Here is a 27339-nt window from a genome sequence, read left to right on the forward strand (position 1 = left end):
CCCATCACAAAACACAGAAAGCCCCCAGCATGTGTATGGCAAGTGTTTGAATTTGCACGTAAATTGATTTTCCCATCCTGGGAGAAAGAAGTCTAAAAGTCTGAAAAACCTCTTAGCCTGCAGAAACTGCACCATGGCACACAGCCACATGAGTGCAGTGTCTCTAAAGAGACCACAGTCTGTCTCAGTGGGATCAAATGTCAGATTTTTGCCTCTTTCTGAGTTTTACAGCTGACTCGCTTGCACTGCATGCTTGAGGAGCATACATACATTTAACTGGAATATATGTTATGCTCCTCTGGGAAACACTTGCAAGCTGTCAACAGTTGAGTCTGTTGAGAGCGTCACTTTGCATATGTGCACACAGTGCTCAAACTTTATCTGCATCTGGTGCGACATCCATTCGTATCAGGCAGTTGGGATATTTTTAGCTGCCCCTAATGCCCCTGAACTGACAGTACACTCTATGCAATAGCATAATGCAACATCAGTGACAGAGAGTGATTAGGCCGGGGATGATTTTGGTGAGTGTAAATGTGAAATCTGATTATCCTCCATGCTCTCAGCTCTGCAGAGGGAGGAGGGCTGGAACTAGAGAGAGTGAGGCTGGAGGAGAGATTCAGAGGGAAGGAGGGGTTAAGTTACCAATGTGCTGAGCCAATGGCTTTTCCACAGAGCAGCTGGCTGGCATCAGGGCAGGACAGGCCGCTCAGAGGAAGGATACTTTGAGGACGACTCACACCCGCTAACTGTAGGACATTAAAGGTGACTTCTAGGAGGTGTTCATGGGATGCACTATCTACGCAGCCAGCCCTAAGGCCCTGCCAGCCGAAGAGGCCCCAGGCCAGGACAGATACTATCCGGTCCCCCACTACCGCCACCCTCATGGTAACTGCAGTCAGAGGATAGCAGCCAGCAGAGCCAGGTCAGTGAACAGCACACAGGAAGTGTTTTTAGGATGGTTACACATTCAAGAACGCATCCCATCCATACATACATGACAAAAAGAAAAAAAAGATCACTGTTTTAAACAGCAGTAGGAAATCAGTTTTCAATTTAGGTGTTTTTGCTTCTGCTTTGAAACGTGAATGGCAGAGGAGAAGCAGGGATGAAGGGATCACCACAAATGTGTCAGCAGTTCAAGTTATGACATGTCTATGATAAGTCAATTAGTCATCACTGACACCACAAAATGTGTGATTCAGGGTTTATTTGTGCGGCACTGTCAACTTAAAACGACCCAACTCAGTAGCAGTGTTTGGACTGCGATTTCAAAAGTTAAACTCCTCAGTGCAACATCCTCTCTGGAAAGTGTCTCAGTTTGACCTTAGAGCTCGGACTCAGAGCACTTAATGCACACAGACAGCTTGATGCTTGAACCTTTACTGTTTGTACATGTGGACAGAAAGACGAGGGACAGCGGCTAAACCCCTTCAAACATCCTTAAACGATTCTCCTTTAAATCTTCCACTTGATGGTTTTGCACCAGATGACACATTTGTTGCTTCCATATGAGTGCAAAACATCTGCAATGTAACAAGGCAGCCATTACATGTCAGTTATTGGTCGTTTACTATGAATGTAAGTCTGAAACAGCAGTCTGATAATTTGCAGATGATACAATGATACGCTGAATAATCTTTACAAAGTTATTTAAAAATACTTCTGAGATGTAATTATCTTTTTATTTTATTCCATGGATAACGTGGCCAATAACTAAGAGCTGAGACATTGCCTCTGAGTAACGCTTTATAATGACATTATACACTTTTAAACTCCTCAGCTGGAAACGGAAACATGTTGTTAACGTATAAAAGATAGAATGAAAGTCACGACCCCTCCCCCAGTTAAAAAAAACAATCTAACTAGTTTGATCTTTTACGTCATGTTTTTAATTTCCGTTATCTCTGCACGTGCAAATGAACGAGCCGCGCTGTTCTGAGCGTCTGCGAGGGGAAAAAATAGCCACCGTGTAATCCCCCGGCTGCTGTAAACAGTTAGCTAATAGGTAAGCTCAACCCACCTCACACTCGGACTCACTTGTGAAGACGCTGCAGCTCAGCCCTATTTCCCTGCTTAAGCTTTAATTATTGTGGCGGGAAACTGGGTGCTCTTGTTAGTTTGTCGTGGAAAAGCATAAAATAAAAAAATGAATTTGACGAGAAACACCACTAAGACCTGAAGAATTTATTGGAGCTACTGGAAAACAACAGAGGAAAAAGCGACAGCAGCCTCTGAGCTACAGGTAGGAAACCTTATGTAAATCAAGCTAGCGAGAAAAAAACAGCAATGCTTCCGGAAATGACTTTAAAAAAAAATGCACCCGTGATGCCTTTAGGGATTTACTGAGGAATTTAGAGATGTCGATGGTCTGTATGAATAGTTGCTGGTCGTGGAGTTTACCAAAATTTACTTTTTTTGTTGTGTTTTAGTGCCCCTTATAGCCTACTGCATGTCTATTTGTATTCTAAATTTGAACGCTTTCTGCTTTTATTTTGAAGGGCCCCGGTTATTCAGATATTGTCTTGTTTAGCTTCACGTCGTTGCTGCTTTCGGGAATACTGTAAAAGCGGCGTTTATTCCAAGTCAGGCGCTGAACATGCGGATATACTTCACGAATATAATGTGAAATCCTTGAAGTAGCCACTTAAATTGAAAAATATAAGTAAAATATGAAGTTATTTTCAAAACGTGTTTACAAGCCCATAATCATCATGTTTATTACTACTAAAACTGAAGGTGCTAGTGGCCTATCGATTTGCCACGACATACCTACACTAAACAAATAAATTATTAAATGGGCTACTAACTAGAAGTAACTAGAAACCTTTCAACAAAGCTATTAATTTCCCCTTCCTCCTCTAATCCCATTAAACCAATCACTCTGCTCCATTAAGTCTTCGGTAAGATGGACTTTTGAAGGGTTGTACTGCTTTAAAAACATACTTCTGTCATCAAAGGTTGTTTTGAGGTACTTGCACAATGGGGAGGGTTTCTTTTTTCTTTGTCTGGTCTCAAGCAGTGTAGGCCAGAGTCCAAAGGCTGTACATGTGTTTCATAGACGGACTGATTCAAGGACACAAAGAAAACGAAAGAAAATAATAATTATCCCGTGCCATGTGATGCACCAAAGCGCTGCAAACAAATATCCCTTGGGTTAGCGTTTTTCATGAGTAAACTCTTGGTTGACTTGCTGTACATGAGAGAAAGCTCCTGCTGGCAGCTTCAATGTCCCTATAAGAGGAAGTCACCTTCAGCGTTTGTAGACACATTAAACCTTTTCTCCTGCATATCCACTGTAAACAACCCAGATGGTTTATTACTGACGCATCTAATCAGAGACAAAGTTCTTGGTTTAGTAGCCTCAAAAATGAACGTGACTTTAGATTGTAAAAGAAATTTGGAGGTATTTTCCTTGGTGCACTGGTCTACAAGGAAGCGAGAGGTGGAGAGAGCGCAGGGACGACCTCGGTGATGAGCAACCTTAACAAGATTAGAGTTTATTGGATTGAGGGATGTCTTGTGACAGCAAAAAATGTCCAGACACAAAGAAGGACATGGAAGAGGAGAGGTGAAGAGAAGAATGGCTTTCAACTGAAAAACATTCATGCAAGAAACAAAGAAAGTGAGACAGAAGGAATGAAAGTTGGCCTAAAGAAAGGCCAAAGGTTAGAAGAGACCCCAACCTTTAGTTTATACATGTGTGTATTGTCTTTATGAGCACTGGCGTAAGATGATAGGTGGGACGCTGCTTTGTTAGCTAAGTTTGAGGCTCAGTGTGTTTAATGAATGGGCCATGTATTGTTTGGCCTCATAATCGTGGTACAAACTCTAAGTTACAGCAGCGTTGACTCCCTGCCCAGCTCCAACAGCAGACTGAAGTATTCATCACAATGCATCACCCTGTTTTGTTGAGAAAAATGCAAAACTTATACTGTTGGAATATTTAGCCAGCTCTGTATTAATTATGTATTCATTCGTGGCTCCATGGGGACATCCAGCCATCTTTGTGGAGGCAGAGCACGGGTAGAAGAGGAAGCCTATTAAATCATTTTATATGAACTGATTCTTATCTGAACCGCATCATATAAAACTGAAAAGCAGCAAATTCGCTTTGTCATTATCTCATGAATTATGAGCTTTGAGAGCGTGTTCCTTCACATAAACAGACTACGTATTGAACTTTCTCATCAAAAACAGGAAGGATTCATTATCAGATAGCTTCGAATGATGCGCCTAGTCTTGAAATACTGTGACAGAGCTCACCAGGCTGCTTCTTTTTTCCAGCAGCATTGGAGTTCAACATAATGAATGAGTGTCTCACCTCTTATTTACCTAAGAAACTGGTCAGCCTGGTATATTTTGTTTCAGTTTGCTCTCCTGGATGACATGAACAGTCCAACTTTAATCAGAGGTTTAAGTGCGGGCAATAATTTTCCAGACAGACATGCTAATATAGCCAGATGACTGTGAGAAAATCACAGGTTGTGGTGTATTTGACGCAGCATTCATCGTCTACTTCCCACTCAGACTAAATAAAACCTATTTTAGATGGCCTAAACATCCTCACGGTCAAACTCACAGCGATATAAAGTTGGTTTATCTCAGGGCTGTTTGTCTTGGTCATTATGATGCATTTCTATAGATGTTTTATACAATGTCTAGACTGTAAGCCCGCAGCTTGTGAATGAGTTAGTCTTACCTCATGTGAAAAGCAAATGTGAAAAAGAATTGCAGCTGTTAGGTAAAAGGTCCATTTATCTATGTATCCACTGAGTCAAGTTTATCTCTTTGCAAGCTGATTTTCAGACTACAGCAAAATGAATTGAAACAATAACAGTGTGTATTTCTTTTCAAAGTAGGCCAAATAATATATAAAAACATTTAAATAAAGATGCAGAAACCTTCACTTTTTGCATTAAACTTCTTTGGGTTTTCACAGCACCATATCTCTTTGGAGTAACATTTACCCATATTTTGTAAAAAGCCTCTGTTCTGCAAATGCACAAGTCTCACACATTGGTTTTTTTCTTTTTAATTATTAAAATAAACACTGTTAAGTAAGCACTAATTCAAGTCCTTTATATGTTGATTCTGAAGGCAAGGCAAGGCAAATTTATTTGTATAGCACAATTCAACAACAAGGTGATTCAAAGTGCTTTACAGAGACATTAGAAACAAAAACAAATAAAAAGCATGATTTAAAATTGATTAAAACAAACAAACTAACTAACTAAACACACACATTTCACACCTGTTCGCGCGATCTGAACCCTTATCGTAAGGGGAGCTACCAGTCCTTCTGTGGACGAGCTAAAGAGGAAAAAGTGTACAAAAAGAAGTGAGCTTTATGCAAATTCACGGTAATACAGCATCTGGGATCAAATACTGCTCCTGAATCCTTTAAACTCTGCTTAAAGACCCCACATATCCTATACTTATGTATTCAGCCTTTCACCTCCCATTTAGTCCTCTGTGATCACAGACAACAAGTCAGATGTAACCTCAAGCACCAGACAGACAGCTATTGTTTGAACAGGTCAGCGGCTGACGCAAAACTTCTGCCTTCTGGCCAATTAGAGATAATATACTGGAAACTGCATGCAGGAGCCATATCCATCAGCACCTGTAATTAAACCAGAGCAGGTGGTAAAGACTTCCCCTCTCCCAGAGGTATAGCACAGGGCAAGCATGTGTTTGTGTGTGCATGTGTGAAAAAAAAGATGTGCAGGTGAGGGAGGAAACAAAATAGATGGGCTAGAGCTTTTCAGGTGAAGCTGTTATGTAGGAAAAGCACAAACACTACAAGGGTAAAACCTTTTTTTGTGTACCCAAAGACTACCAGACAGACTGTGGACTACTAGGACAATTAAAAAATGAATTACAATTTTATTTAAAAATATATCCAAATTGGGGAAAAAGGAAGTGAACACATTTCAAATGAATGTGATGTTGAACTTTGAGGCAAAGCAAACTGCAATCAAAATGAGTGAGATATAGTTACAGAGATCTTTATTCAGTCGGTGGGAATGAGAGCAAGGCAGTGCTGAAATTTCAAATTATACAATAGGTGTATAAAATAGGTGGGGGAATACATAAACACCCATTTCGACAAATATATATGTAAAGGTATATTAAAAAAATTATGATTCTACAATTATGCTGGTCATAGATAGACATAGGAACCTAGTGAATACACAAACTGGAAAAAAGTCAAACGTAAAGGATAAAAAGTATTAATAAATAAAAGCTAAAATCTTTAAAAGTAACTAAAAGGTAAAATTTGTAGCTAAAAGTAGACCACTGACTTAATGGAAAGGATTAACAAATCAGCGGTGTCAGCTAAAAGTAGACAAATGTTAGGAGACAAACTATTGTGTGAATGCCTTTCAGCATTCACACAATTACGTTAGAGGCTGACGTAGCTCCCATGAAGCCATCCACTGGTTTCTGAAGTCCCACGCTGGAGCTGTAAGAAGGTTTTCACAGAAAAATACATTTGAAAAGATGCGCAGACTATGAAACCGCTAGTGGGGTTGTGAATTCCCCCACTGTACGACCAGGTTTTCACAAACCAGACATCATTTTTCATTCAATGTGATCCAAAATGAGTGACTGAGCCCATTAATTCAGGAGGAAAGTGTTTATCAAGGTCAAATCAGAAAGTTGCTTTCCTGTACACTTCTATGGGTCCGCAAGTCCACAGCAATTGCCATCTGGTGGTCTTCAGATAAAATGTAGGTTAAAGGCACTAATGCATTTTCTTAATTTGTCAGACCTCGAAGCTACTTCCATGTTTTATAGTGTCTATGGAAGTAATGTTTACCTGAAAGTCAGAGATAGTCACAGTCAGAACTGCTAACTGCTAAGGACTGTTATACTGTTGATGCACTGTTTTGTTATCACCTATTTAAAGTACTGGATAAACCCTTGGACTAGATGAAAGCCACTAGATGCTACTTTAAGTAGATTGCACCCTTAGTCACATGGTAGCTGCACATGTTTGATTTAGCAGTTTTTAATGCTAGAGGCCCTTCCTGACACAAAGCCTTGCAAGATGCAACACCCCCCCCGCCCCCCCCAAAAACAAACAAACAAAACAAACAAAAAAAAAAACCCCACAGATTAACAAATCAAACTGTGAACCACTTGAAAGTCTGTAGTTTTAAAAGGTTGGGAATATTTAACAGGTGAAGTCAACCAGATATGTGCAACAGATTTAAAGTTGAAATTGTAACTAAAAAGATTACATATGCAGGTAGGCATATAACAGCTGAAAGTTGATCAGACATTTTACTAAAAAGTTCTCTTTGTATGAACAGTTGTGTTAAATCCCATGCAGCATCAAATGAAATATTACAGGTCACACTTTTTAAGGGTACTTATTCATCTCAAAATGCTGTGACGAATGAAGTTTTTCTAGTTTATTTTAAGTGGTCTGATGAATCATCTATATTCATTTGCCTTTGGAGCCTCATTATAGATGGAGATTGTGAGGCGTGTTTGATTGTTTAAAGCCATTTGCTGCCATCTATTCTGAACTGCGTGCACACCAATCTCAACGAGCCGTTAAAATGACTCGAGCCTCATTATACATCACAGTAAACACTGAGCTGAGATTTGGTTCTCTCAGCGTTTCTGCTGAATCCACGCTTTACCGAGCCTGGTGTGAATCACGCTTTGCCCGGCTTGCTGTCAATCACAGCCTGCGAGGAGATATTGTTCTGAGCAGCTCACGCACAACCAATGGTCATATTCATGGCTTCTTCTTCTCCTTTTCTCATCCGAGAAAAATTAATTTCACGTCGCACGTGGCGCTGAAAAGTGTATAAAGTGTATTTTTAAAAATGTTTGAGTCAGCTCACAGCAGCAGATCAGGTCAGCCATCTGCACAACCTCTGGGGTGCTCTGCTTCATTGTAGACATCTGGGAGAGGGTACAAACTGACCCAGTTTACACAAGCACAAGCACACAGATTTATTTCGCTAAGTAGATATTTTTAATGTAGTGCCAGTGGGCTGCGTCAGACTTTGAATGTTGCATCACCTCTGTGTTGATTTTGAAGACAGAGTCCACTTGTTTGGCCCATAAAGTTTTTGGGAATAGCTCACTTTAAAGTCAAACACGGAGGCAAAAAGAAACCATTTCTTTTACACGTCTACATGGAGATCGAGCAGAGAGGTTACCCGCTGTTAACACAGAGCTGTGTGTTTGTGTATCCAGGGCCAGGAGCATGACTGAGCAGCAGGAGCAGAGTGAAGAAATAGGCCTGCTTTCAACGCAGGACCTGGACCCCTCCAAGGACGACGACACACACGGCCACTTCAGGCAAAGCTTGCACACACAAACACACGCTGCTCCGCCACACTCTTTCCATGTTTTTTTTTTTTCATCCCACACACCATCTGTATCCTGTGCACGGTCACGGGTGTCAGCCCTAGGAGATTTATTTTCACAGCACTTATTTTGTGCTTTTATTTCAGCTGTATTTGATGTCAAACAATGGTCAAACACGCATACATAAGGATAAAGAGACTGCAGACAGGATGTTTTTTCTCTTCTCCCTTTAGGGTCTTTAAGAAGATATATGTGCTTGGGAGGCATGCTATAGTTATACTCGTAATAAAGTGCTTTAATCTAATGCATCATGCTTTTTGTGAGTATTCATATGGACATGTGTGTGCGTGCATCTGCAGATATACTGCATGTGTGTGTTGGTGTGTTATATAAGAAGGATTGAAGGCAGGAGCAATGTAATCTTGGGGGAATCTGCTCTGGGATGGGATTTAGCCCTGAGGTACGGACTCAGGGACTTGAACACTTTATGCACGTTAGCTTAAACTTGTAGCACCTCAATGAGCGGTGCGTCTATATTTGATCCACTTCCTGTGTGTAGCTCACTTCAATGCAGCTCTGTTCCAGCATGCAAATATTTACAGACTGTTTCTAAAAGATAGACTTACGCCGTGGCTCTAAAGTAAAGCCAGTGCAGAAGAGCCTCTGACTTCTCAGAATTTATAGAAATGTATGAGAAAATGACCTGAATTCCCCCTTCAATTAATACCTCAGTAGATACTAATGAGTTTATGAGCTCTGTTGCTGACTTTGAGACTTATTTAATACAACATGATATTAATTTAGTAAAACACAGTCCCATAAAGAATCAAATACTTGATAAAGCATGATTTTAGGCATGGCTACTTTTCGTTGTTGTTGTTTTGTTGTTAGTCCAACAGCTCTTTTGGTCTCAACTATAACTTTCATTTAGTGCCTAGCTCCGAACTGTTAAATGTTCGTGGTGCTAGACATTACCTGGTGTTTATCATTGTAAGTTGATTAAAAGTTAATAATAATTTAATGTAACTAAAGAAGTAATTGAACTTCTTTAGTTACATTCTGTAAAACCAAACGTTCAAAGGGGCTAAAAATCCATGAATTAGTAGATATTTACCCATCTAACCTCTTTTATTGTACAGAATCATTTGTTTGAATGCTCATACAGCTCATACAGATATATATTTTTAGTCATTTCAGTAATTGCTGCACCAGTAGTTTTTCTATTTCAGTTAAAATTAGCAAAAGCAAAAAAGGATTCAATTGAAAGCAAAGGATGAGTTATTTTATTATTTTATTACTGCACTATTGTAAAGCAGTGAGAATTCTTATTGATTGTAGTGTGCTCTACTGATTTCTGTGTGAAATATTTCAAATGAACGCAGATTTTCTCAGGACACACAGGCAAAAAAATTCACGCGTTCTTTACTTTTCCCACTTGTGTGACCTTATTCATTTCCCACTCAGAACACTTTGATTTTAAACTCCCGATCATTCTCGTGGACACGTGTCATTTAGAGACGTATTCTCTCAGTGCTCCCAGTCCCAGTTTCCACTCCTCCAGCTAAATTATTGACTGCGAGTCCACTGCCACACTGGCCACCGATGGGAGGTGTTCGCCTTCTAATTTTAGGATTCAATTTAGGATTCTTTGAGCTTGTAATTAGTTTCACCATTTCGCCTCGCAGCCAAGGGCACTGTGACAGTCTAGTGCATGCATATACACACACGAACCCACGTGCCACAGGCAGCATTTTACTTTGTTTTTATTTCCAAACTTCAGAGGTGATGGTCGGGATCAGTCTTCTACCCCTGATCTATGAGAAAGTTGTTGCTGCTCAGTATATGTTGTGTGCAGGACAAATCCAACACATTTTGCTGCTGTTATTACTCTTTGTTTTTCCTGTATTCAGCACACACTGAACATTTGATGATTTCCTCCCGAGCCTGTGCATTTCAAACCCTCTGAACAATGCCCAAAATAAACACGAAGCAAAACTTTAGTGGAGCTGTCCATATCTGTATCATTCCAACGTGACCTTGTTTGTACTGTAAAAAATGCTTTATCTCAACACAAACCACATTCACAGCTATCCTGCAGTCATGTGGGAATGCCCAAAGCACTTTTGTCCCGATTTTTGCCCAAATGCACCTGCAGTATTGATTAAAAGCTGGATCTGGTGGAAAAGAGAGAGTGAGAGGGAGACAGATGGAGATAGAATACTAGAGAGCTTACTAGTCCCCACAGACCCGCCTGTGTTTTTAATAATCACTCTCTTCTCTCCACCTGAGAGTGCAGAGCCACTGTGTAGCCTATTTATAGGCGGGAACCAGCAGGCAGGGAGGCAGAGCAGCACACATGCTCTGTTGTTCATAATGTGGTCACAAGATGATGGGGTGCCTGGAGGGGGAGGGGGCTTAATGAGGAAAACTGTGAATTTCACATCTAGTGCAAGCTACATTAAATAATGAAACATTTGAAAGGTTGAACAGAGGTTAGTTTGCTCATCTAATGGCCAAATTATGGCTCTTATTTAGCTTGGTTATGGTTTACTTATTATTTATTTTGGTCTCTACGTTTGTATTAATGACACTTAATTTTCACATATTTGGGTCATTAATTTCTTATGAAATTCACAGCATGTAACATTTTGTAAGTTAATGTACCTCACAATACAAGTAGATACTACAAAACAACACAATATATTAGTATAAATTCATTACATTTAAAATACAGATTATAAAGAGACAGTCTGGCTACTTGGATTCATTGTCAAAGACTGTATATAAAAGATGTGTGTCACAGACTGCTGTTTTTGAGCCTCAGCTTAGAGATTTCACCCGTAGGTGAAGCTTAGCATTTGGAGTTAAGAGATGCATTGGACACAGAATAATTAAACTTGATAATTTAATGCTATCAGAAAAATTCTTACTGTGGGATTCAACCACAGGGGAAGCTACTAACAGTCTTCTATGCAATCTAAAATTCATTTTGAAGCCAGTGAAGTCTATCCTCACTGGCCCTCAGAGAGAGTGCAGGTTAAAGACCCTTCTACAATAATCAACAATTATTTGGGTCACCTTTCATACAGTCTATGTACATGATTGGATGATGTCAATGTCTTGTTTTGTTTTTAAGCAGACACATAATATAAGTTGGCTGGTATTCAATTCAATTTTATTGATACAGTGCCAAATCAAAACAACAGTCACCTCAAGGCGCTTTATATTGTAAGGTAGACCCTAGAATAATACAACAGATATATCACTTTAAGGTCTGTGAGGTTTACAGGAGTACCAGCAGGAGACCTGGCAGTGCTGGAACAGCTTTGCTCTTGTGTAAACAACAGTGACAAGCTCGCACACACAAAGTCACACAGCCAGTAGGCTGACATAGCATTTATCAGACCCTCTGCTCTCTTATACTTTAAGCCTTCTTGGATATATAGGATTCATCTTTTCAACAACATTAATTTATCACCTTCTTACTCAGAACTTTAAGCAAACACTGAAGAAAGGTGCAAACGATTACTGAGCTCACATTTCAGCATATCTGTCACCAAGACAACCGAGCAATCTGCCCACGGAGCAAGATCATGTCATGTGTGTCGAGTGGACTTTGACTTTTTCAAACCCCTGTAGGTTTATTTACAAATTTGAAGTTACATAACATGTGACCACCTTACATTTAAGCGAAGGAGTCATCACTTTGGTCCTTTAGCATTATTTTAGAGGCATCTTTCTGTCCTTTTTAAATCTCCCGTTCTTTCTCCAAACGATTTTATTGCTTTTTAAAAGTCTCACTCTCTAACATTTCAGTTGGTAGCGGCTAGCTTTAGCTTTGACATACACCTTAGCTATAATGATATTAAGATAAGATAAGAGGATAAGATAAAACTTTATTAATCCCTCGGGTGGGTTCCTCTGGGAAATTCGGTATCCAAAAGCACAGCACCGACAGAAGTTACAGAGTTACAGAATATTATATATACACACACACACACATATATAAATACTAGAGATGGCACGATACCACTTTTTTATGTCCGATACCGATACCGATATCATAAATTTGGATATCTGCCGATACCGATATGAATCCGATATAGTGTTTTTTAATCAACAAAACTGTTTTTTAAATATCTTGCTGCATTTTGTATAAGTTCATACTCAAGTTTAAAACAACAACTACACTAAAGCTATTCTGTTATACCTGTATGCAAAAAAAAATATTTCATAGTTCAGCAATACTGATCAATCTAATAAACTTGAACCTACACCATCCTCCCTATAAGATAAGATAAGATAAGATAAGATAAGATAAGATAAGATAACCTTTATTAGTCCCACACGTGGGAAATTTGTTTTGTCACAGCAGGAAGTGGACAGTGCAAAAGTTATGACGCAAAAATTTCTATTCTGGTATTTTAAAGAGTACTTAGCATAAATATTAAGCAACCTAACTAATAGGGTTCCAACTCCCAGCAACAACAAAAATAAATAAATAAAAAATAGGGAACCACCCCTCACGCTCCACCTCATGATGCTTAATCGACGTAATCAACCTTAATTTGATGCAGTGTGAAAAAAAAGGCACAGAAATCAATTATTTTTCAAGAAATATTAAATAGATTCAACATCTTTCTTCAACAAAATTGCAGACTGCACAGATGGTACCTTCCCAAAGGAAAAAGTACTATAGCTTACTAGGGTATTTATATTAGACTTAATAGTCACTATATACAGTAATTGACTTCTATTCATTTTACATCAAATTAAAACTTTGGGTGTCAGATAATCATTTATTAAAAGCTCGACATTTTAAATGAGAATAAGAAAGAAAAGTATGTCTTTGTGCCCCCTTTTCCCTGTTAATGCCCTATCGGCCCCCCTGGCTAAACTTTGCTAGATCCGCCCCTGCACAGTTACCAGCGTCAGCTACGTAGAAAAAGATCCTCGAGTAGAAAGTAATATTAAATAAATTCTAACAACAGCTGATCAAGCTTAAACGTGCTGCTGTTGTTCAGCCGCTGGTTTCCTCTTTCTGGTGCAAAGTGGGCCAAAAACAAACTAGAGACACTGACTCGCGACAGAAAAGCTGATCAGCTGATCGTTAAGCAGTTTCATGATTGAAGTAGCAGCAGGAGAGGCAGTCGCTCCATATATCGCTTGTTAAGCTTAACGCAGGAATGCTTTACAAACATTCAGAGATGGACTTACACACTTGCTTTACTTCTCTCGGGATAACTTTGTCGGAGATGAAATGCCGGGTTGCTAGCGAAGCTCCACATGCTATCCAGACCACCGACAGGTCCCGCATGCCACAGCCGCTCTATCACGTGATGCATACTGCTCCGAGTGCTAACGTTCTGAGGTGAGTTACGGCGTGTTGCAAGTTTTGTGAGGTGCTTTCGTGATATTTAATGGATCGGATTACATTTTTTATTTTTCTCCGATATCCGATCCAGTAATTTAGGTCAGTATCGGACCGATACCGATACGTAATATCGGATCGGTCCATCTCTAATAAATACAGAGACATATAATATAAATAAAATATACGAAGGGGATGAATAGGAATAAAAATAAAAATACAAGTGAATTGCACATTTCAAGTATTGAAATTGACTATTAACAAAAGTATTTCACAGTGGGGTGAAGAGGCACTACAGCTTAGTTGTTCCCCCCTCCTTTGTCCTCCTGTTTCCCCTCCCTCTCCCCTCCAGAGAGGAGTTAAACAGTTTGATGGCGTGTGGGACAAAGGAGTTTTTAAGTCTGTTAGTTCTTGTCTTGGGGAGAAGCAACCTGTCACTGAACAGACTCTTCTGGTTGTTAATGGCCGTGTGCAGAGGATGCCCAGCATTGTCCATAATGTCCAGCAGTCTTTTTTAGTGTCCTTTTCTCTGCCACTGACACCAGAGTGTCCAGCTTCATGCCGACCACAGAGCTAGCCTTCCTGATCAGTTTCTCCAGCCTGGATGAGTCCCTCTTTGCTGTGCTGCTCCCCCAGCACACCACAGCATAGAAAAGTACTCCAGCAACCACTGACTGGTAAAACATCCTCAGGAGCTTCCTGCAGATGTTAAAAGACCTCAGTTGGCTTTGGGCTTTTTTACACAGGTGCTCTGTGTTGCATGACCAGTCCAGTTTGTTGTCCACCCACAGCCCGAGGTACTTGTACTTGTTGACCACCTCCTCCCCCTCTATCTGAACCGGCAGTGGACCTTCTCTGGACCTCCCGAAGTCCACAACCAGTTCCTTAGTCTTTGAGGTGTTGAGTTGCAGGTGGTTTGTGTGATTATATTGTATTCTAATATTTTTTTTTTAAAAAGTCACATGAGAAACATCTTTAAATACTCATTTTAGCAAATATTGAATCATACTGATAATCAGATTGATTTCTCGTGGTCTCATGGCTTTTTTCACATTACTTCGAGTACATAATATAATATTTAGTACTGCATTTTTCAGTTTTATCGAATATTTTTTCTGATGCTGGTGATTTTTAAATAAAGCTGTTTAACCTTAAATTGAACGGTGATGTAATTATCTTGGCGTCATCGTGACACGCACCCCGGCGGTCAGACTTTGTCATTCTCATCTCCACGGTGACAAAGAGCTGCATGGAAAAAACTACCAGAGTCAGAGAGAGTTGTTTAGGACAGAGGTCATGCTATCTTCTTACCCAGAGGAGCGTTTCTCCTCTGGGGGAGAGACGGGACACTGACAGCCCTGCTGCTATAAGGGCAACAGAGAGGGGGATTTTACATAAAAGCATCTCATTGTATAAAGTATAGGACGCTTCTCAAGGAGAATACAAAATGTGATGCTGAAGAAGTCATGTTGAGAAGTAGATTTTGTGTGTACGTAAAAAAGGTAAATAAGGCTGTTGGTAAAAGTAGTTAAAATACAGTTATAAATACAGTGACATCTATAAATATTTTGTGATCAGCCTGAAAATGATGGATTTGTACTGTATTTGTGTAAAAATAAGATTGACTAATAATTTATCTGACACTTGAAGGCTTCTTCATATTTTTAACAGTATGTTTTTACTCGTAATGTGAGAGCAATGACTTTGAGATGATGCAACAGACTTGTGCTCTATATGATGGAATATACCAAGTTTCACTTTCTGCCCTTCGTTTGAAGCCTCTTACTCTCGCACAGTGCAAGAAGTGGCTTCCACGGAGTGTGATAACTCATCACAGAGCACGCGAAGCTTCAATTTGGTTTGGCCAGAGCTCCTGATTTATCAGTATCTCCTTCAGCAGCGCTCTTTTCGTATCAGCGCTGCGTTACATCTTGCTGTGCTCGCTGTCAATCACCCAGCGCTCTCAGAAAATAGAGGAAGAAAGGCAAGTCTCTCAGAAAAGAAACCATCGAGAACACCCTGCCTTTTACTCTTTATTGTTGCATACATATCTTCTCCTTTTAAACCTCTTAACTGGAACAGCAGTATGTTTCAATGACATTTTCCTTAAAGGTCTGATTATACTGGATTTTATCTGCTGCGGGGAGGGTGTGTGTGTCTGCTTTAGCAAAAGATATGAGTATCATGCTGTGACATCTGCTGCAACACTCTGACTATTCCTCTTGAGGCAAGTTGGATGCCAGTTATATGTGTGTGTGCGTGTGTGCTCATCTACTATTAAAAGAGTGACACAGATAATCTCCTGACATGGCCACTTTTTGTGTTTGAACAGCTCAGTGTTTATCTTTATGTTGTTTTTTATGGCAGCCCACATCTCCCTCCATTTATGCTGATGATTAACTAACCATTTGTCACAATGACGATTTTTGCCTTGTTTAGCTCACGTGACATCAATCTGTCTTCAAGTGTTCTTATATTTTTTAAAACGAATGTTTTTAAACAGCACATTGAGATGAGCTGGCAATAGATGGCATGTCGGTATAACTAAGTGTATTTTTTATTTTTTTTATCACAGGTTTCAGCTGATTGAAGACCTGTCCTATGAAGATTTGAAGAAGTGTTACAGGGGCTCGGTGAGTCTGATCTCTTCTTTTTGCTCCTAACTGTGTCTGTGACTCAAGTCCAGTTAATTGTATTTTACTTTAAATACTCAATAAAAGTGGAACATCCTTTAAAACATTATTTTCTTTCTCTGTACTGCTAAATTAAATCTGAAAGCAGATAAATGCGCTCAGTCATTGAATCCTTTTTATTTCCTGTGGTTAAGATGATAAAGTTGAGAAACATTTGGACTCCTTCATTTTACGTTTGTACCAGATTCTTGCCCCATTAAAAGAGAATTTACAGCAACGTTGTCATCAGTGAGTAGAAATAATACAACCGCACCACAAACTAAACCCCGTAATACCATTTGAACTACAAATTTGTCAACAAATCATCCCCCAGTAATGGTTGCAGCTTTCACGCAGTGGCATTTGAGCCCTCTGAATTACTGTAACCTACTGTAAGCTCCATAGTCCTGACGACAGGAGCTGCTCTAGCGTGAGCTATTAATAGAAAGACAAAAACAGGAGCAGCAGATAATAACAAACAGAGCACCTACAAGTTGAAGGAAAGATAGATGAGCTACAACGGGACACAAAAAAAGAAGAAACTTAATCTTGTGCTGGAGATAGCTAGAGGTGGAAGTGAGTCGAGCTGCGAGAGAGGAGGGTGGGGAATGAATGAGCTCTGTCGTGCATTCGGGGGAGGAAAATGGACGTTTTTTTCTTTGAACAAGGGAAGAATTTTAGGTGTGAGACACTGGCACTACAGACAAGATGCTGACAGAGGAGAAGAGGAAAGGTAAAGGCAGAAAAAGAGCAGACTTCAAGTGAGAGCAGTGAGGAGTACCAGTGTTTTTTTATAGATGAGGGCAGAGTGTGTGTATGTGTGTAAAGGAGAAGAGGGAGGGTGTCAGCTGGGTGCTGTAAAGTGTAGTGTCACTGGTGTATCTGAGGAAGAGAAAGACAACCTTGTAGTTGTGAAAGAGCTCAGTGGCTGTAAAAACCGAGGCGTCTGCAGCGCGTGTGTGTTGTGTGTGTGTAGGTCCGCACATTAGAGCCACGTGTGTGTTTGTAGGACGTGTTGACTAGAGGTAGTTGCACAGAGGCAGTCCTCTGTCACAGTACTGACCGACGACAGGGGAACAGTGTGTGTCTTGCAGCAGCTTGCTCCAGGCCTTGGATGTTCGCGAGTGTGTGTGTGAGTATGGTGCCAACGTGCTGAGCCTGGTGCAGAACTCGCGTCCTTTGAGGGAGAGGGTGGCGTCTGCGCCGAGCGGAGCCGGAGTGGCCGGTGGCGGCGGTGGTTCCGGTGCTGTGCAGGCAGGCCGGTCCGCCAAGGAGCTGCTCATGACTCTGCCCTGTCCCTCTGCACAGACTGTCAGCAAGTACAACTCGCAGTACCACAAACTGTTCCAGTGCGTGCCCAAGGATGAGATCCTCATGAAAGGTACTGTGTTTTTTACTCTGTTTGGCTCAAGCTGCTCATCTATAGTAACTGAAGTGAGTCAGTTAAGCAATCATCAGAATGAAAAAGATTAGTTTAATTGGTGGCTGTTATCACGTAAATGAATTGGAAATAAAATGTTTGGCGACCTTGAAGTTGCAACGAATGAGTCATTACGTGTTATTCATTAAAAAGGTAACTTAATCCATTTTATATTGTTCTTTTCTTTTATGTAACTCAACCTCGGGCTTTTCAGGTGCCTTTAAACATCTCCAACTCCTCCCTAACCACACCTTTAATCTTTTGTATATCGGGTAGAAAATAAGAAAATAGAAAATAAGATGTTTAGCGAGACGTAGCCGTACAGTTTGAAGGGATTTACTGACCGCCCAGCAGTCACGGCGTAGCCTCGGTGGCATCACACGCCTCTGCTCAGTCCTGACCAGAGCTGCAGCTTCACCCATCCGTCACCTCACAAACTAGAGCTGCATCAGAAGTCACTCATCCGTTCTTTCATTCATAGCTCCCTCTACTGAAACTCGATAGTGAGAATTAAATGGAGCTTCTTTTTTTTTTGCATTGTGTTTTTGCATGCAGAGGGCGTGTACTTTACTTTTCAGGTTTTTAAGTAAAAATATTTTTAGTAGAACTATTTTTTTTTACTATTAAGCTTTTTAAGGTTTTCTTCATCAAGTTTTACTGTTGTTAGAAGAGCTTTTGTCTCTTCTGTCCTCAGTGTACTCCTGCGCTCTTCTTAGAGATATCCTCCTACAAGGCCGGCTATACATTTCCAGAAACTGGCTGTGTTTCTATGCCAACCTCTTCGGCAAGGACATCAAGGTACGAATGACTGGCAGACAGCTTAATAAATTTAAACCGACTGAGAAACTTGAACCGGGTTACTCCCTGTCAGAGTCTGACAAGCGGATCTGAAAAACGTACAAACTGATTGGACAAATTATTTGTCTGAAAGTCAGTCAGGCTTACAGACTGAGGTGAAGTTTCACAGTCTTCTATAAAATACCTCTGTCTGTCTGTATGTGCGGTGAATTTATATACGAGGGCCAGTTAGACTTACTGAACCTTTAACCTTAATCAGCTATGTTATTCTCTCTTTGATGTTGTGCAGTGTACCTTTTCCTTCATTTCCTTGAAACCAAACCTCTCGTAACATTTCAGTGACAATAAGCTACTTATTCAGACTGCATTCCTCACATTCTGACTGAAATAAGACACGCTTCGTGTCCACTTTGAGCTTTCTCTGAGGGCTTTTCGTAGATGGATATTAGCTCTAACTTCCCTGCTACCATCTACTGAAATCACAAGGGTGTTATTTCCTTATCACCCCTGCTTTAAAAATCTATTTTTTTCCTTAGGTGGCCATCCCTGTCGTTTCTGTGAGGCTGGTGAAGAAGCACAAAACAGCAGGCCTCGTACCCAATGGCTTGGCTATCACCACAGACACCGGCCAGAAGGTAAACATTACAGTCACCATAAACTGAAATGCTCATGCTGATTAGCTCAGCAAGGGCGTTTTTTCCACTGAAGCTGAGATGGAAAAAAATAGAACGGTGCTATAGTTAGAAGCAGAGTGAAGTCCCAGCTTGCTAACACAAGAGAGCGAAAGGTTTTTCCACCATTACAGCAATGTTAAGATGAGCCTCTTAACTTCCTGTCACACCAGATTTAACCTCTCATCAGGTGGTGCTTTCAAGGACAATTTGCACCTTTCAGCTCTTGCCCTGGCCCCAACAATGCGTGAATAATAATAGCTACATTAGCATCTAGTTAAATCTGGGTAATTCATCTTCAACTGCCAATTAGTACTGTGCAAAAAAAAGACCTATAAACACACTGAAGTCAGTGTGGCCCAGAGGGTGAAAAATGTTTTAATGAATTGTTCCACCAAATTAATTATTTGTGTGCACCGCGCATCGTGCTGAGGGAGAGAAGAGGGGCAAATTAACTCATTTTTAAAAGCATGATTTGCTCACTCGAAAGGAATGATAAAAAAAAATGGTGAACGCAAAAAATTCAAAGTTGTGATTCATAAAAAACCCACAGAAGTGGCAGCACTCTAGTAATTTACAACTGAACTCTATCATGTTGCCCTATATTTATAGAGTAATGTGGTCAAACATTAACTGTGCTGCGTTACATATAAACTACATATCAAGGTTAGAAATACTGTCAGCTGACAAGATAGAACGGAGATCGTTGTTTTCATTGTTGTCCTGTTTTAAAATGTTCTGCTATAAACCTAAATAGATAAAGACAGAGACAGATGTTTTGTTTGTTTGTTTGTTTGTTTTACAAGGAAATATTTTACTGAATATTCTTTCTAATTGGAGCAGACATATGTCCGCACACATATAGACAAAAGAGCAGCTTCCTCAGCATTATGAGAATCAAAAAGGTTAAAGCCATTCTGTCATTATACGACCTATATAATGCACCAAATCACAGAAGTATTCATTAAATATTCTAACAATGGATCTTCCCACTGTAAAAATCTGCCTACCAGGATATACAACCTCTGTCTTTACCTTCAGTTTCTTTCATTCTTTCTTTATTTCTCCTTACACTAACTCAGCTGATCAAATATATGTTTACATTCTTTGCGTGCTAAAATCCATTCCTACCAACTAAATGACCTCAGAAGATAAATCGTTGTTATATTTACATCACGTAGTGTGACTCACCGGACAGCACGTTAGTTTATAGCATCATCTTATTTAAGGAATTAAAGACACGCCTCTGTTGAAGCATGTGACAGACATAACATAATTAGTCGTGACTGTTTATCATCTTAAAAGCGACTGATAACGCACGCACGCACAGTGATTCAAATTTCCATCCAGGTCAAAGGAATATTGGTACGTGAGCCAAAATGAGATCAGAAAAGTCCAGGTGACTTCTAACAGATTTTTTACAATTCAGTAAAATCAGAATCGAAATATTTTTATGCTTGTCTGCAGCCATAAATGTACTGCATGCGGACTAACATCATAAGCATTAGTGTTATGGGGGAGGCAGGGGGAATGTGAAACAGAAATAATCTCTTATCTAAACTGAGGGTCTTCTCAAAATTGTAAATAGAAACCTTAACTGGCTGCATGGGTATACGCTGCTGTGTTGTTCTCAGGTGTTTACTGCACAGTAAAAATTATAATGATAAAGTTAACTGAATGTTTATTTCCCTGTTTCTCTTTTTTATGTTCTCAGTATGTATTTGTGTCTCTGCTATCAAGAGACAGTGTATATGACGTCCTCCGCAGGATCTGCACACACCTGCAGGTGACAGATGGAGGACACACACACACACACACACATATAGGGCTACACTGCTAATTTAATTTGTCGTGGTGTACATGTTAGTTACAGAAGTGATCTGCTTTTCCTCTTCAGGTCAATGGGAAGAGTCTGAGCTTGAAGCAGTTCATGGAGGAGCCAACCTTATCCCTGGTCAGTGAGGACATGTCTTCCGCTGAGAGAAACCACTTAAAAAAAAACTGTTAAAAATCTTAAAACTGGAAAAATTAAAGCAAGTGTACCCCTGAAGTAGCTTGAAACACTGATCAGAGGGCTGACTAACCTTCCTACACAGACAGGATCAATACATCATTTTGTTGCAGCTGCAGCCTCACAGTGCATTATTCCCCGAGTCTGCAAGATGCTATCAAAGAGCTCTCTGAAGTCACCTTGTGTGTTTGTGTGCATGAACACACACACACACCACAGGTTACACTGCGACAGAACAGCTTTTGCATGAAGGAATAATTAAGTTGTGTTAACGTACTTGTCCTTGATCATACTCTAACCTGGACTGATAATAATCATGGAAACAGGGTGTTTGATTATCATGTCATCATACTATGGCAAAAGTGAAACATCCAAGAGCTTTTAAAAGTTTATACCTGCATTATTACCAAAACAAAATTATTTACACCCAGATTTCTTTCCCTTGCAACCTTACAGGCTTTGATCTAATTTAAGGCTTTTTACTTTCAAAGAGGCTTTACTATTAATAATATAATAACCATTTATTTAAAACCAGACGTGTGCTGACAGCTCATGTGTTGATCTGTTGTTCTCTTCCTCCTGTGCCACAGGATGACTTCCCAGCTCCAGACGTGTTCCCAGTGGTTGATGAATTCCCATCAGTGTTAAAGTGGAGAAGGAAACCCTCGGTCGTGTCTGTGTCCTCCTCCCTCCCCGACCTCCTGGGGAACTCAACCAGCAGCCTGAGTGCCACGGACACACCCTTCAAATCAGAGCAGCAACTCGAAGGTGATAAAACTAGATAATGATGCAGCGTTACATCATAGATACAAAGGTCAAGGCTTCACGCAAGGCCACGTAATCGCAGGGTCTTGTGAGTTTTGACTAATTGAGTTTTATGACGCAAAAAGAGGGAAGTAATCTCACAAGCGGGTTTTCAGTCTCCGTTTAAAAATAATAAATTATCTTTCTGTATAACACGTCCCAGTGGTAAAGGTACAGATTTTCACAGGAGTGCAGCATGGAAAGAAAATCTACTCCCAGCAGGGCAGTGGAATAAAGTGCCTGCATTATGCACTCTAAGAGTGAGTAATGTATTGTATCTTTATTTTAAACATTTTTAATTTGGGGGGAGTATAAAATTTTTAAGATGTAAGGAGGTGTTAATCTGTGAGGTTTAAGGGTAGGAGGAAGTCATTTTTAGTATGAGGTAAATTAACTTTGGAGAGACTGAAGACATGTTGTTACTGTGTGTTTTCTAAATGTCATTGATTTAGTAGAAGAAGACTAATCGATTAAACATTAATAGACACTGCTCAAAAAAATGAAAGCAACACTTTGAAAACATATCAGATCTCGATGGGGAAAAAGAATCTTCATGCTGGATATCTATAAAGATGGACTGGATGCCACATTGTTTGATGGGAATGAAAATGATCAGCCTATGGACGGCTGAATTCAAATATAACCCAAAAATCAAAGTGGAAAAAAATGTTGAAATTGATCTTGGATCTGGACCCGGGCATCACTGAGTTCCTGGACAGTCTGAGGTGCAACCTGGACAGAAACACAATGCCCCCGAGGTGCTTTATTGGATTTAGGCTTCCAAGAGTGGAAGCCAGTCAGCGTTATCAATTCCTGCATCCTCTTGCCAGGAGGAACCCAGGACCCACTGCACCAGTGTAGGGTCTGACAGTGGGTCTAAGGATTTCATGCGATACCTAATGGCAGTCAGGTTGCCGTTGTCTGGCCAGTAGAAATCTGTGTGTCCCTTCATGGATATGCCTCCCCAGACCATCACTGACCCACCACCAATCAGTAATCCTGAACCATGTTACCATGTTTGCCAAATGCAAAACTAATGAAAAAACAGTCAGAAAAGATGAGTAGGGAAAAGAATCAATAAATATCCCAGAAGTTCGATTAAATTGATGCTATACTCTTATTAAATTGTTTTTTTTTTTTGAGCCACACTTATTTGCTGTTTAACATTTTAATTGTTATAGGTTTACATAAATCATCCCTTTGGATTTCAGTAACTTTAGGTAAATTTAGTCCTAAGAAGAAGTGATGCATACCTTGTTCCAATGTTGGTTTAAACTGGGAGGTATATAACTGCTTATAAAAAGTTTTAAAAGTATCATTAATAATTAAATTGTCATATTTAGGTAAACCAGATGAGTCTCTAACACATGGGATATTACAACCAGCACCCTTATTATGAAGAAGATTGGCCAGATAGCGGTTAGGTTTATTAGCAAACTCATATAACCTCTGCCTCATGAAGAAAAGAGATTTCTCAGCCTTTCTTGTCAATAGTGCCTCCAAAGCTGTTTTAACCACCTGAATTTCATTCCTTAATTGCTCTGAAGGTGATTCATTATGTTTAGCTTGCAGTTCGTGCAATTCCAGTTCCAATTTCCGTTGTTCCATCTGATTTTTCCGCTTCAGGCCTGCTGAATATGATATAATCAGTCCACGGGTGTAAGCCTTCAGGGTGTCCCAAAGCAGGCCTGGAGAAACTTCAGGGGTTGCATTGACCTTTAAAAAATGTTCAAGCTGATCATTTAAAAATATTTCGAATTTTGGGTCGTGAATCAAAAAAACATTTTAATTGTTAGTTGAATGCTGTGCAGACAGAACATGTGTGTGAGAGGGGGGCATTGAGAGAGTAATTGCTTTTGGATTGCAACGTTCCTCTTATGCAACAACACATTAAGCCTCAAATGGAGATTAAATCATTTGAGGGGCTTGTATTAAAAAGCTTTGGGCGGGTGCAGATTAAGTAGAGATTATGACGAGCAATGTCTGCCGTCCAAGTTGTGTGAGGACAGCTTCCGCGTTATCTGCTGAATATTGTTTCTGCATACTCTCCTCCAATAATGCTGCTCTCTATTAAATGTCAGATCAGCGTGAGCTTTTGTGTACGTTATTGTCACAGCTCGTCTGTGGAGTGGAAAGCTGGGATGTAAGTCAACACCTATATTACAATTGTTTTATCTCACTACAAAAACACACCACAGTGTAAAGAAGAAGAATGCACATAATAACAGAGCAGTATGGAGGCTGTGGTTCTGTATGACACAGACTGTTTGCACTGTTTACAGTGAATGAAGAAAAAGGTAGAAACAGAATTAGAGTATCTATTTATGACTCCTCAACTCTGGATATCGTTTTCAGGGAATATATGAAAGCACTGTAATTGCATATGAGTGGTAGACAGGCAGCAATATTTAAAGGGGACTATGTGGTACAGTCAACCACTATTAATGGTTTTATTATACTGTGTGTGTGTGTGTGTGTGTGTGTGTGTGTGTGTGTGTGTGTGTGTGTGTGTGTGTGTTACAGAGCGAGCTCTGCAGACAGACAGAGGTCTTTTATCTGAGCCAGTGGCAGAGTTGGGCCAGATGGAGTACCAGCTGCTCAAGTTCTTCACCCTGCTGTGAGTATACTGAGGAACATACAGACACCAACAACACCACCTTCATCTCCTCCAGGAGCTGACTCACAGCTACGCACACACACACACACACACACACTAATGCAGAAATATAAATAGTGGATGATTGACTCATAGTGAACACAGGGGGTCAGAGCTGATAAAACACCTTTTATTTTGTATTTGTTCCACACAACAAGTTTCCTCCCATTAAACTTTTCTAAGATTTGTCTCTTATATAAATAAATCATTTATCTTTAGGACAGTATGTGCTCCTTCCTCCACCTGGGAGACTGTGCATTATCCAGAAAGCATTAGGTCAATCTGCTAGCTGTTTATTATGTTGCTGACCCCTGTCCCCTGTCTGAATAAGAGGAAGAGACTAATCTCTCTGAGATATAACAGACTTATTCAGAAGTAGATAAATAGGTAAATCATCATGTTATTATCACTATGTAACAATGCAGAGTATATTTTAAAAACTACAGCTAAGTTATATTATATAAAAGTCCCAACATTTCATTTTATTATTATTATTATTATTATTATTATTGTATATGAATGACTGTGGCTGCATAATAAGAAAGAAAAGACATGATTTGTTACAGAATCAGTTCTTACTCTTCTTTAGGCTGAGTTGTTGCAGGACAGTGTAGCCAAATGCCGCCACCCAGTGTTCATCAAAAGCCATTACAGCCCTCATACTTTGTTACAAGACTCATTACTATCAGCAAAGATGACATACACTTTTAATTAGACCAACGGGTGCATCTTTTCTTCTGTCTTCAGTATTATTCTCCTCATCTTGTCATCGTGCTACTTGGCCTTCCGTGTGTGCAGTCTGGAGCAGCAGCTGTCTTTCCTTGGTAACCCAAATCTACCCCTGAGAGAAAGGTAAGTAACGTGGTGTCAGTGGCATCATCAGTGATTTAAATAATGTTAAACTGTGTAATATGGGTGCTGGTATGGCTCACCTGGTTAAATTTGCAACCACACTGCAGAGGACTGGGTTTAGCCCGACCTGTTATTCCCTGTTGCTCTATCCCTGCTGTTCTGTCTACGATTACAAACAAAAATAAAGGCTAAAAAAGTATAATCTGAATAATTATAACTGGAATTTGCAGAAATAAATAAAAAATATCAGCAATATTATTAAGTTATGATTATTATATTGTATTATTTTATGATATTCTTGTATTTTGTTAATTCTGTTTAGCAGGAACAGTACTGATTAATGCTGTGCAGTACTGCTGTATGTGGGAGCAGGTGTAAAGACTGATAAATAACAGCACATTTCTGGTGTCGGAGTCCACTACCAGGCTGCTTTCTCCTCATCTAGATAACCAACCGCTGTCTGCTGTGAGCCTCCAGACTGGCTGCTGTTTGCTCTCCTCCCGCCTCAGAGTCGACGATGCCCTTCTGCACAGATCCAGGACCTGCTTAGAGCCCAGAACAGACCAACCTCCGCACCAGCTGCACCGTGCAAAGGTGCAACAACAACCCAACTCCGGGCTCCTTATGGACTTTCCCACCAGGGAACGAGTTCCCAATCAGTGATCACTTCCAGACTATGCAAACAGACTGTCTATTTTTTTCTAAATATAAAGTAGCTTTTTACTTTAGATTATGATTGTCTCCCAGGATCTGTCCCTCTCTCCGGCATTTCATCTTTAACCTGGTGACGCCTCAGTGTAAGGCGATCCTGAAATAGTGAGTAGATTACTGTTGAATCTGCTGTTTGTGGCACTCATCTTTTTTTTTTAGTAGCTGAGCGATAATTCAACACATTAATTACTTGAAAAAAGACTGAGAATGAAGACGTCAGGCACGTTATGGGTGTAGCTTGCACATCTCACCATACTGTGACTGACAAAAACTGGACTGAACCAGATGTATTCTTCTTATTTAACCTCATTTTAAAGGATAAAACTAGTTACCACTATGCACTTTCTCTTAGTACAGGTCCACGTGATTTCAGACGTATGTGACTATTTGAATCATTTTTCATGATATTTATGAAAAAAGGTAATGTTGCAAGCACAGACTGTTGACTGAATGAAGTTATACGTCATATAATTTGATAAAGTGGACACATCCCTTGTGGGTGTTAACTGTAATGTGAATGGGACGATTAGATGACATGCATCTCCTTTGTTTTTCATTGTATCACTAGTCAGCTGTGTGGCAGGTGTTCCCCAGGTTCTTTTATACGTTTCAAATGAAGAGTTAAGACTTAAAATAACACTGATGTGTCATATTGTTGGCTGATGATGAGTTTTCAGACATGTGACATGTAACCCTCAAGTCCTATTTTGTGAAATCCCTGTGAATTAAATTGGAAAACAGTGTAAATAAGCAAAAGAGAGAGAAAAAGTCTGTGGCTTTTACTTGTTTTCCCGTCAATTTGGGTGCCAAGACTTTTACTGTCTGGTTTTCCATGCTGTCATATTGGCACGGCATACACGACCACAAAAAGGCTGGACTCCAAGACCACTGCAAATTTCAGTAACCTCCACAGCTCAGGCTAAATTATAAAACTGGCCCACGATGTTGGCAGAAGCACTCGGCGCTTAATAAATTACATACGGTACGTTGGCCGAACATCACTGGCACGGGTTTTCTTTCTGATGAAATCAGTTTA

At 40.0% G+C, this 27339-nt stretch overlaps 1 protein-coding gene across 5 annotated transcripts; it reads left to right on the forward strand.

The window, feature by feature from the left end:
* The first annotated feature begins 612 nt into the window (after positions 1-612).
* Positions 613-27071, forward strand: gramd2aa (GRAM domain containing 2Aa). 5 transcript variants are annotated; one of them, XM_085274752.1, is made up of 12 exons: positions 616-925; positions 8224-8328; positions 16284-16341; positions 17461-17761; positions 18495-18598; positions 19135-19233; positions 20984-21055; positions 21167-21223; positions 21871-22048; positions 24608-24701; positions 25488-25592; positions 26038-27071. In XM_085274752.1, the coding sequence occupies exons 1-12, from the start codon at positions 786-788 to the stop codon at positions 26039-26041; spliced, it is 1317 nt and encodes a 438-aa protein (XP_085130878.1). In that variant the 5' UTR covers positions 616-785; the 3' UTR covers positions 26042-27071. The 5 variants fall into 5 exon arrangements, with proteins under 5 accessions (XP_085130886.1, XP_085130912.1, XP_085130878.1 ...); XM_085274778.1 differs by having other exon boundaries at positions 618-925; positions 17689-17761; XM_085274769.1 differs by lacking the exon at positions 616-925 and adding an exon at positions 2015-2245.
* The last annotated feature ends 268 nt before the right edge of the window (positions 27072-27339 follow it).

Source organism: Mchenga conophoros, linkage group LG1 (genome assembly GCF_057382185.1).
Source record: "Mchenga conophoros isolate Kocher_MC1m ecotype Shallow Benthic linkage group LG1, M_conophoros_male_GT1.1, whole genome shotgun sequence".
Classification (NCBI taxonomy): Eukaryota; Metazoa; Chordata; class Actinopteri; order Cichliformes; family Cichlidae; genus Mchenga; species Mchenga conophoros.

Excerpts from the sequence above, each read along its gene's own strand:
- gramd2aa (XM_085274760.1), top strand. The coding sequence starts at position 786 with ATGGGATGCACTATCTACGCAGCCAGCCCTAAGGCCCTGCCAGCCGAA. Across the intron at positions 926-8,223 it reads ATAGCAGCCAGCAGAGCCAG|GGCCAGGAGCATGACTGAGC; the intron begins GTCAGTGAACAG and ends TTGTGTATCCAG. Across the intron at positions 16,342-17,460 it reads AGAAGTGTTACAGGGGCTCG|TGTGTGTCTTGCAGCAGCTT; the intron begins GTGAGTCTGATC and ends ACAGGGGAACAG.